We start from the raw sequence: 11,696 nt of genomic DNA on the forward strand, positions 1-11,696 counted from the left end.
ATAACCTTAAAACCATTTTTTAAAATGACTCTTTTAGTAAGAGACCAAGATATCTCCCACACACCCATATTACTAACAATAAATTGATCCCTGTGTTGCTACAGTGAATGTGCACATTCCCACCGGGAGTTTTCAGCACTATGTAGGCCACTGGGCTACAACCAGCGGGAGGGAGGGCCACAGGAAGAGGAAACCTTAGCATCCACATTGTGTCTGTGTGTGAACAGCTTCTGATGAGGCTCCTCATCCCACAAATCCTTATCTCTTCCTCTAAAACATAAACCCAGCCGCTGACATCTGGATTACATGCAACCAACTACATTTTAACACACCGCACGGACATAAACAGTCTGGGATGTGATTTATTTGTGGGTTTATTGTCTCTAATCTGCACATTAAGGACAATATGTAGCAAGTCTATCTTATTTTAAGTGATAACAGCTGATGTGTTGGCGTATATGGAATCTGTCTGCACATTTACAGCAGAAACAGTTTCTTGCACTGCAGCTTTTGTCCTCTTCTCTCTTATAAAATAAAAAAAATAGGGACATCCATGGTCATTTGTGGTTCATCTGACGGATTATAATGCTTCCCCTCAGAGCCCAGATGAGGGCTGTGCATGCAAATCGAGATTAAGGCCGATAGATAATCCGATCACGGTGCTGTTTGAACTCTTGTGTGTTTCCATTCATCCAGACAAACAGTTTTCCAATGAATATTTAATGAGGGAGTTTTTTTTCCCCCCATAATTACTTTTGTATTGGGGAAATATTATGTCATTAAAATGTCATTAACTCAACATTAATCCAAAAAAGCAACCCTGAACAACTGACTTACACACATACATACAAAACTGGAGAAACATTTTAATAATGATGTTTTTTACTGTAACAGTTAACTACATTTCAGTTTGCTTTTCATTTAAATGATTAATCATAGGACTTTATCAGTTAAATGGTAATACATATACTGAGGAAACCACTGTCAACAGCCAACCATCCCCAGAAAGTGTGACATTGTGCAGGAGAGAATAAAAATAATGGTTTATATTAGGCTTAGCTACCTGATAAATGTGCTTCTGCATTAAGGATTTGCATATTTCAAGCACTCTGAAACCATGGTTCATGATGTGATGCTATTTCAACGACCTAATATGGAGTCTCCTGGAATAAACTCAGTGATCATGTTCATTTTTGACCTGGGAAACTAGTTGAGAGAAGTCAAATAGTCTGAATAATGCAACGATTGAACATCTACCTTTCTACAGTACAGCCAACCTTTTTAAGGCACTTTGGGCTGCATCTCCCATGAAAGGTGCTTCATAAATTAAGCTTGTTATTATTATTTTTAAAAGATGTATTTCATTACAAATTGTATTAAAATAAATCATTAATGTCTTTTGTAAAAATGTTTTTTGGCCTACTGAAATATGCTGTATTGTGTTCATCAGGATGCAAGGCTTTGATTTTGTACTTTGGTTTAGTTTGTTTTATTTGGTTACTTGTTTATTCAGAGTGACTTTCTAATTCATTTCTATAAAGCACAAACTGAATCTCAATTAAATCCGGTTTGTGGTATTTAATACACTTATTTTTTGCATATGAATATATTTCAAAAAGGGAGGGAATTTATATACAGTTATTTTAAAGCTTGATGATGATTAAAACAATAAAACAGACCATTTTAAATCATTAAAAAAGCAGTTTTAATTGACCTTTTCCACCAGATGGCAGTAATACATTCTTAAAAAACATTTGGTAATAGAATAATTAAAAGTTTTTTTTTTAAATACAAAGAAAATAACCAGAAAATAACCCTTTAAAGAAATCACATACGATCATGCAGAACCAGTGTGAGAAAAGCATTTTGTACACTTGATCAAAACTTCTCACAGCTGATATAAGGCCGATCACATCACCTGTATTTAAAGGCAGCTTAAAACACACAGCAGATGTGTTTTTTGGCAGGTAAGTAAATTAACATAGAAAAAACCTTTTGAAGATGTTTGAATCTCATAGTGTTTTTGTGTGTTTGGTGTGAAAAATATCTACGCTGGTCTCGTGGCACTGTCTGAGGTCATAGTCACAATAACCGATGGAGAATCGACCCTGGAAGATAAAAGTCAGCGTTGTGAATCTGATAATGGCATTTAAAGAAAAGGATTGATATAATTGCTTTAACGTCTCACCTTAGGTCTCTTGAAGTAATCCAGTCCTCTTCCTATCTTGATGATCCAACCATTGTTAAACCTAAAAAACCCAAATATGTTTTATTTTACCCCCATAACATAAAGCTGAAATCATAGAGAGCTAATGAAGCTACATTTTACAAAGTAAAGCGAGATGTTTTAAAGCTACCACAAGTTGAAGACTATTATTTGGTTTAACTGTTTGCTATTGTTGTACAAAGTCCTTTATATATGTGAGTTGCAGCTGTACCTGATCTCCCTGTCGTGTATGGTGGAGGAGTACTGCAGATCCAGAGTCACTCCCTGAGCGCTCAGACTCTCTTTGATCTCAGAGAGAGCGCTGGTCTGCTGCCCGCTATCCGCCTGCTGGACGGGTCAAAATGGTATTAAAACAACAGCGCAAAAGGAACAATACACCGATATAAACTGTTTTCACTGACTTGTCAATCTTGGAGAAGCACAGGTGTTGCTTAAAATATTCACAATAGACATTAACCATGACTTATCCCAATTCAAAACATAAAATGGACTTTATCAATTTCATTTTTTACACCTCTGCTATTCCTACTGTGCCAAGTCTCTTTGCCATGTTGGAAAAGGGCCCTATTTGTTTAGTAACCAACCTCGTCCTGTGAGGTGAGGAGATGGATCTGCTTCACCTTGCAGGGCGCTTTGAGCAGCATCTCACAGAACCGCAGGAAGTTGTACAGCTGAATTGGAGAAGATGGGCAGGAACAGTTAACATTGAGATTTAAATGACGTGTTGATCAATGCAATATACAACAACTTGTATTACTCTAGTGACTTCAAGGATAATTTAGATTGATTAATTAAAACAAGAAATATCAGTAGTTGCAGCCCTTGAACAATTGCAAGAAAAAAGAGTCAAATCTAGCTTGAAGAACAGATAGTACGATCTCACTTGGTGTATGTGCCGTATGTAAGGGTCTTCTACCCAGACTTCCGTGAGGAGACTGCTTATGTAGGGCTTGAACAGAGACTCGTAGCTGTAACCTGTAGCATCCTCTGATATCCTGATCTGCTCGTGGTATTTCCCATCTGAGAGGAGAGGAGACAGTAAAATAGTCCAGACTTCACCCTTCACCTCCTACCCTTCACCAAAACTCAAACAAAACACTCAAACAATAATCCAAATCTATTATATATAGCATGGGGTTTATATATTTCCGTTCAAGCAAAGTTACCACTAACAAAGGTGTCAACCAAAGCAGGATAATTTGTTTTTCAGTAGTTTGGTTTCCTACCTTCTTTCAGCTGGTTCACGTGAGATTTGATTTGCTCTGCTCGGTCCATGTAGCCCTTAATCTTCTCCCTGTAGTGACCTCGCTTTGAGTCGTCTTTCACAGAGGCTGTCATGGAGAGGAAACAAGAACAAGTTATAATTTGTCTCTTTTCGGTGCTACATTACCTCTCTTTTGTACTCATGGCCAGACATTAAGATAACGGGACCCTTGGCTAAAATATGCAAAAGGCCCCATATGAGTAGTATACAGACTTTATAGTAGTTCAGCCTCACATTTTGTTGTCTGTTCTTTTTTAATTATTTTGTTGAGTATATTAAGTCACTAATAGTTGTTTTGTGTCATTATGTGTCCATTTGTAGTATTGTTGAGTCACTTTGTGGTTGTTTTGAGACTTTATGTAGGACAATAACTATGATTCTGATTTAGATTGGTGGTCATTCTGAGTCTCTTCCTGGTTGGTAGTTTTCTCTTGCCCACCTAACACACTGGGTTCCTAACCCTGTAGGACTGTGCAGTATTATATACATTTCTCTAGATGTTATTAAGTGTTATGAATAATAAAGTACCTTTCAGCACGTCCATGAGCAGCTGGATGCCCTCCTGGTAGCAGACCAGAGACTCCTGGGAGCGGCCGCTGTGGTCCAGCTCCACGGCTCGCTTCAGGACGGAGATGGCGGAGCTCTCCATCCCTGACACATGATTCTGGGTCATTATTCTGTTTTCTTCGTGTTTTCCACAGCTACTAGAAAACTAAAAGCGGATTCATGCTTTTATAATGGCAGAAAAGTCTCCAAAAGTAAGCAGTACAACCGTCTCCAACTTAATGTCTGCACTGGTGCGCTACAAAAATAGTTCCCTGGAGAAACACCATGGTGGAATAATGGTCCACAATAATGGTGTCTATAAATTGGTAAAGATTAATCAAAAATACTGCAAAAAACATACAGCTAAGAAACTGTATTTGGAACTGCCCTTGTCAAATCATATATCCTTATTTTTTTAGGTGAAGCACAATTAAAACTTTCCTAAGACTATAGGGATTTTATCTTCCAATATTCATTGAAATACAGAGGACTTTCTTTTAGCGAATCTGACTTTGTTATTTTATTTTATGTTGTGATCCGTTCATTCTCTTTTCTTATACATTCACCTATAGTTATCCTTTTTAATTTGACAATTAATTATTAATGTGTATTAATGTATTGCTAAATGATGTGAATTTATCCCAAAATATGTTTCCATTACTGTTATCATCTGAAATTGACTTGAACTTCAATCGCATTTTATAGGGCTTAAAATACATGAAAGATAATGATTTAAATGTTATAATAGTGAGAAGAAGAAGAAAAAAAAACAGCTGTCGGAACCTTGATTCTGGGACATCCGCCATTTCGGCGCAGTTTCAATGTAACTCCTAGACTCTTCCGGTGTAGACATCCATGGAGGACATAACTGTCATGACAACAATGTGACTTACCGTTTGTAGTTCCTTTTGAATCAATGTTGCCGGTATAAATTCAGTGAATATAAAGTGAAACTAGTTGCGTTTTTATCCAACAAGTTCGGTAACGTTTGATCCACTTTGCGGTTAGCAGGGCTGCACGTTAACGTTAACCTTGGCGTGCACCACAGTAGTTTAACTATCTGGTGGTCGTTAACTTAACCGTCACTAACTGTCACTAAGGATACCGAATTAAAGATGTCGGGGGTCAGTCGTGGTTTGAGCTCAGTGAAGGTAAGAAGAACATCACTCAGACCTTCAATCAGGACCTCTCAATGTTGATACAGTCACGTTATTTTGCATTTACATGTTCTTTCTCTTCATATATAATGCAAGTTTTGTTCTTTTTCTCACAAACATCAACAGCAATCACAATATACATAGATTTGTTTCAATAAACTTCTCAACTCTAGCTGCCAAATCAGAATCGGAATGCCTTTTGAGGGGACATGTTCATTGTAAGAGCAAAGGTTAAGATAGAGAGACCCACAAATAAATAAAACACTGTTAGATAAAGGGCATTCACACACACACAGTACACATTTGGGTAGTAATTGAGCAGCAACAGTATTTATAAAATGAATGAAGTGTAACATGTAGATTGTAGTGAGGTAGAAGCTAAATAACAGAGGTAAAATTGCACAGAGTTAGTTGCAGATTCTTGGATGGATAAATCCACTATTCATTTCTAATCTAACTCTTAAAATGAGCAAGGATTTTATAATACTGATCATATTATACAATCAAAGTTAAAAAAAGAACAGCCGGTAAATTAATAAAATACGTATAGCAGCTCTTATTAAAAATCTGAAAAGTTAGCACATTGGTTGACGCATTGCTATTGTCTAATCAGTTTATGTGTGCTTCCTGGACTGGGAAAGAAATGTGCCTTTTTTCATCAGATATATTATTATGATTTGCTTTCATTTTGCTTGTCCCTGGTTGTGTTTGTCTACAGATCCTGACCGAAGTTACACTTTTGTCACGTTGCCCATCGTGTGTGCCGGCACGCAGCAAATTTACCAAAGCAAGAGTCCCCAAAGAGGTAAGAATCAGATCAAACTCCAGAGTTTTGCAGAATCACATTTAATCAAATGCTCGTTTAGGAGTTTGTACCATTTATGTATAATCTCAACTAAGATGGATCCATTCTATCTCCCTAACATTTAGCCCTTTCTTGCAGAGAGACCTTGTATCAAAGTATTTGAATAACTGATTCATTTTGGTTAATTTGATAAATTAGGTAAGGGTAAATTAGGTGCGTTATATTACATTTTCACCACCAGGACCCCCTGAGAGATTCATCCAGATGTAATATTAATGATGCTGCCTTATTCTTCTAAATGAATAAAGCATCACTTCAGCTCATTTGTGTTTTTCGCCACAGATTTTTGAAGAGAGATCAAAAGAGCATGAGAGATATGGAGGAGATCCAGAACAACCTCACAAACTGCACATAGTGACACGAGTCAAGAGTACGATGAGAAGACCGTACTGGGAGAAAGACATGGTGAAATACCTGGGGCTCGAGAAGGTAAGGCTGCTTTGTGGTCTGTTTAAGGCAAATGATTTGAAGAAGAGGGTCTGGAATTTTCATAAATACAATAAATGATAACCTCAATAGGTAATAAACCGTGTGTGCAAACCTTAGCGAGCAGTAAAGATGCTTTCTTGTGTTAATTTGCTCTGACTCTGTTCTCTCTTTGTTGTGTTAGGCACATACACCTGTAATTCACAAAAACACACCTGCAGTCAACAACCAACTGAAATTTGTCAAACATCTTGTAAGGTAAGAGAAATGTAATTTATCTCTCTAAAACTCAAGGCTCTGCTTGTTATTGAAGCGTACAGCAAAAGGAAATCTGATGACAATTAAGCAATTAATGAAATAAAGTTATTTGTGTGGATATTAAAATACACTATTGCTTGTCCCTCTCCCATCTCCTCTTCTCTGGCTCATTCAGGATCCAGCCACTGAAGACGCCCTACGGCCTCCCTGCTGAGCAGGACTTAGGGGACACTTACATCAACAGCAAAGGAGAGCTGATCGTCCATCGCCTTCTCCAGCCTGTAGATCCCAAAGCTCTCAAATCCTAGCTCCGCTTCCAGATCATGTTGATGAAAAGTTCAATTGTTCATAAAATGTCATGAAACAGTTTGTGCTCCATAGCTTCCTCTTCTGGTTCCTATACACTGAGCAAATGGAGTTTGGTTGAATAGTTTTGTATCAAATATCTATCTAAATATTACTAGTAAGCAACAGATGATGGTTCAATTCTTTAATAAACATGGCTTGTAAAAACTATTTCCTTTTTGCTTGTTTGGCAGAGAAAAGTTCTCTCACCTGCTGGAAATGTTTAGAGTGTTTCAGATCGAGGGTCCTCTCACAGGTTTACACTGTTGTTTATTGCTAAGACCTCTTTACAGGATATGTTTAATAATTCCAGCTGTGAGAAGCTCCTTATTTTTGGATTGTTAAAAAGACATCTATCTTTTTTGAGTCTAGTATGGATTGGGACAGTTTGAGTTGGTATCTGAAGGCTGTTTTTGACACCTCACTGTCCTATTGCACATGTGAAGACCGATCTGTTCACATACATTTTTATTCTTATTGGTAAATTCATTTTAGCGATTTTAACACATGTAATTCTCTAATCTGAGCAAAGCTCTAATCAGCCGTCATAATTTCAGACACCTGAATCCCACTAAAGGCCAATACTCCCTGCATCGATCTTCTGCAGGGAAGAATGGTCGAACAAGTTACATTGCAATGCATGGGAATTGTAGACCATGATTTAGTATGTGTTTACCAAAAATACCAACTTCGTGTATTACATCAATTTGGTTTATCAGTTTCTCACATGTACAAGAAAAAACACAGACGCCCATATCTTTTAAAATCACACATTTTTATTGAGTCCGCATTAGTCAAGGCGAACTGCTGCTACAGGGAAATGTTGTGTAAAAATGCTTTCTGATGCTTTTGATTATCTAGGTAATCATGCATCATGTTTTCTGTTCTAACGTCAGACTCACAGAGTTACAGGCAAACGTGGGAGAGAAACAGAACAATGTGAAGACTGAGAACGCCTGCAATTCACGAGGAAGCTTCAAGGTTTCAGTCACAGAGAAAATCAATCGGAATCCGAATCCCTTTGTCCGTCCCACAGAGGGGAAATTTCAAACACCAACACATTAGAGATATCGGATAAAAGGTTGGTTCGGTGGCTCAGTGAAGCTTTCTGTTGTTGAAAGGCATGTTTGTAATTTTGTTGTCAAACAAGGCAGGCAAGTCATTAAAAAAGGCTGAATCAAAAAGATTTGATGGGAAAATAAAGAGACAGGATAGAAGTAAAAATATGTAAAACCTGAATAAAAGAGTAAGTCACAGTGATGAGAAGAAAAGTGAAAGCAGAATGTTTAAGAGGGAAACAGGATTAGCGTCAGAGCTTTTCAGTCATCAGAATCAGAGCCTGAGTCGTAAGCTCGTCCTCGGATGGTTTTCTTCTCCACCTTTGTGAACTTTGTGCCCGACTTCTGTGGTCCTGTAGGAGGCTCCATCAGGTTACCACTAGAACAAAGGAAGAGGATGATGTTAAAGCAGAACGCATTTGTGTTTTTATCCACTCTGACTCTGTAGCTATAATGCATGACAGGTGAAGGTGGTGTATCTCACCTGTAGTTGATGACATCCGCACAGCCGAGTCTCCATTCCAGCATCTCTGTGGGAAAGTCGTCAGTGTTTCCAATGTCGCTGAATCCCACCACATAGTCCTTTGTTATTCCGTCAATTAGCAGGGCCAGTGTGGGAATAATTTTGATCCGCAGCCTTTCTGTCAGAAACGGGGCCTTGTCCACGTTCAGTTTGATGAATTTGGTCTCAACGTGCTTCTTGGCCAAGATGGTCAAGTGTTTGTCGACGATCTTACACCTATATTTAGGGGACAGAAGACAGAACAAATTTAACAGCAGGATCACAAAACACTCAGTTACTGAAATGTAAAACAAAGAGGAGACCTAACCTAAAATAGAGAAGTAATAGCTGAACCACTCAAATTATCCAATTAAAACTAGAACGAATCTTGTTGTTGTGCACCTCTGTCACGTCTTTGATATAAATATACACTAGCAATGGACTGACCTGAAGGTGGAGCTTTTGTAGAAGTGGCAGACAACTTTCTTGCTGTCTTTGACCTCGCCGAAAAAGTCTTTCTCACTGGAGATTTCTCGGTACTCTCCATGGCCTTTAGACAACCACTCCTTGAAAACAGAAAATACTGAGGTGAGAAGCAGAACAATGAAACAGAAAGATTGGCTTTTACATTCAAGCATCTTTTCCCCCCATCAAAGATCCATATTTAATCCTGCTGTTTAGACCAACTCCATGGTCCCTATGAAAAACTCAAATACTTTTCAGAAAATGTTTAAACAAAAAACAGGTGACACTCTTCTGCTATGAAAGCATAACACTGATGACAAACAACAAGTTAATAATGTCTTAAACGTGTTTGAATCCAAACAGTCATCACGGTTTTTTTTGATCTGGTCTTTCTCAAAATTCCACAATATTGCAGAAATCCTGTGTCTACTTGAATAGGTAGCAGCACCATGTCAGGGTACCACCATCACCCTGACATTTGGATTTCTCAGGATTTTTTGAAACTTTTGGCATGATGTATATGCACAACATGGGTTTAGTTTGGCTGCCCTTACATACCTGCTTCTGTTTCTGGGCTTTTTTAAGCGCCTCTAATCGCCTCTCCTTCAGTCTCTCCAAATCATCTTCATCAATGTCATTCAGTTTGCTCATCTGTGCATCCAACTTCTCCTCCACCACCTTGGTGGTCTGCTCCAAAACCTTGGACAGGATGTCCATTGATTGGTGGGCCATGGTCGCTCTGTGTGAATCTCTCTCTGAATACAGAAGGAAAAGAACACATAATGTAAGCCGAGACAGGAGGCCAGAAAACAAGTAAACAATAAGACACCAGATTACATTTCTCCTGTCCATACCTGCCAAGGACAATGATAGCAAGAGAAGAACTACTTTCCCATGAAAACAGACAGGAAACTTTACACTCCATTTAGTGTTGTTACATCTTTATGGTTGCATCTGGGCTGTTTGTGAGGATGTTGAATCGTTTTTTCCTACACTGAACATTGTTTCTAATATCCAGTGTATCCACACTGACTACACATCGTTGGACAAAATGTTGAATGACTAAACAAAAAGTGAACACAAGACCCATCATGTGGTGGAAATGTATTGCAGGGTACGGGTTTAGCTAATGCCATAACATGAGCAACGCAGTATGTACCAGTAACGTTACTGTCCAGTCATTGAGGAAAAACAACACACCTAAAGTCACAGTCTATTTTGTATAGTTGAGGTTGAGAATTTTCAATGTACGATTGAACGATTGAAATAGATCCATAAAATAACTGGTAATGCGCTCACAATGCTTTAAGTTATGAAGGCACTCCTGGGCTCTGTGAAGTGCGTTCATTCATTCGTCAGTTTGCATTTCACATTTGTATTATTACAATATCGTAGTATTCTATTATGTGTTTAGCTCATCTTAGTGTAACTTCAGATTTTCATTACTACACTGTAGCTACTGTGCATATGACACAAACACATTTGAATCTTTACACACTTTATGGCAAATTCAATCCAGGTTAAGTATCCTTTACAGACTAAAATAAACCCTCAACAAAGTTGTGTATATGGTATCAAGCAACGGATGCCTTAGATGGCGGATTAGTGCGTCACGTGAAATGTTGCTAGTGAAGTTGTGGTCCATTGCACCATGGATGTATGAGGAGAACATTGCATTGAACCCTAAGCTTGAGTATATTAGAAGTGAAGCATTGAGGCTAATTTCCTTGAGATTCAGAGACTTCAAAAAGCTCTTATGCTCACCACTTAAATACCTGCTGTTCATTTTAACCAGTTAGAAACCTGTCAAATATAAGACACTGTTCGACCCGAGGTAAAGCCTTTGTGACAACTGGGCACTCCTTCTTTTCGTCGCTTGGTTATTCCCAAGAGTCTTGCGTGAGCTGCAGTGACATTGTTTATCACATTTTTCGACGTTTCCCTTTTAACTTTAAGTGCAGATAATTGTACTACGTCTGTCAAACGATGAATGAAGCTAACACGGTTGCTATTTTCTGCCAGTCATCAACAAAAAACCCTGACAACTGCGTGTGTTAGCATGCTAAGCTAGCTAGCGTTGGCCATGCGAGTTTCATAGATGTAAACACTGACAGGGATAAAAAGGAAAACAACTTCACACAGGTGTAAGATGAAAATGAGACAATGATACGTCGTGTGAATAAAAATGTGCTAATCCATAATCATAAAGCCGTTATTTTAAAGGTTACCTGATCAGGGTTGACGCTTCAGTTGCGCGAAATGCAAACGGTTGCTGAGGATGTGACGTTATAATACATCCGGTTGAGGTTGAACTACATCCGGGCATTTCATAAAATAAAAGAAACACTTTTTAAAGATATTTATTTTTATTGTCACTTCTTTTGGGCTTATTTCCGTATTCAATCTCTAATTTTAAGAACAATTATTAATAAATCAACTTCAATTTCAATTTTAATATTAGTATTGATAGAGATTGGTTTTCATTTATTTCATAAACCGCCTGGCTTACAAAGGAAACACACAAAGTACAATCTAGCAAAAGATGCAAAAACAAAATGTTGAATAGAAAATGGTTTTGGCTGG

The 11,696-nt window shown here is 38.0% G+C and overlaps 3 protein-coding genes across 3 annotated transcripts; 1 reads left to right on the forward strand and 2 right to left on the reverse strand.

The window, feature by feature from the left end:
• Positions 1-39: 39 nt before the first annotated feature.
• mitd1 (MIT, microtubule interacting and transport, domain containing 1) lies at positions 40-4,317 on the reverse strand. The gene is made up of 7 exons (XM_063888264.1): positions 4,020-4,317; positions 3,454-3,558; positions 3,111-3,247; positions 2,812-2,898; positions 2,439-2,554; positions 2,189-2,249; positions 40-2,108 (listed from the first exon to the last, which is right to left on the reverse strand). The coding sequence occupies exons 1-7, from the start codon at positions 4,162-4,164 to the stop codon at positions 2,013-2,015; spliced, it is 747 nt and encodes a 248-aa protein (XP_063744334.1). The 5' UTR covers positions 4,165-4,317; the 3' UTR covers positions 40-2,012.
• A 533-nt stretch (positions 4,318-4,850) lies between these two features.
• Positions 4,851-7,259, forward strand: mrpl30 (mitochondrial ribosomal protein L30). The gene is made up of 5 exons (XM_063887164.1): positions 4,851-5,188; positions 5,913-5,999; positions 6,342-6,488; positions 6,670-6,743; positions 6,919-7,259. The coding sequence occupies exons 1-5, from the start codon at positions 5,153-5,155 to the stop codon at positions 7,049-7,051; spliced, it is 477 nt and encodes a 158-aa protein (XP_063743234.1). The 5' UTR covers positions 4,851-5,152; the 3' UTR covers positions 7,052-7,259.
• Positions 7,260-7,844: 585 nt separating this feature from the next.
• On the reverse strand, positions 7,845-11,430 carry txndc9 (thioredoxin domain containing 9). Its single transcript, XM_063888344.1, has 5 exons — positions 11,342-11,430; positions 9,672-9,868; positions 9,096-9,214; positions 8,631-8,885; positions 7,845-8,525 (listed from the first exon to the last, which is right to left on the reverse strand). The coding sequence occupies exons 2-5, from the start codon at positions 9,843-9,845 to the stop codon at positions 8,408-8,410; spliced, it is 666 nt and encodes a 221-aa protein (XP_063744414.1). The 5' UTR covers positions 9,846-9,868; positions 11,342-11,430; the 3' UTR covers positions 7,845-8,407.
• Positions 11,431-11,696: the final 266 nt, after the last annotated feature.

The sequence above is a fragment of the Eleginops maclovinus genome, chromosome 7 (genome assembly GCF_036324505.1).
Source record: "Eleginops maclovinus isolate JMC-PN-2008 ecotype Puerto Natales chromosome 7, JC_Emac_rtc_rv5, whole genome shotgun sequence".
NCBI classification, from domain to species: domain Eukaryota; kingdom Metazoa; phylum Chordata; class Actinopteri; order Perciformes; family Eleginopidae; genus Eleginops; species Eleginops maclovinus.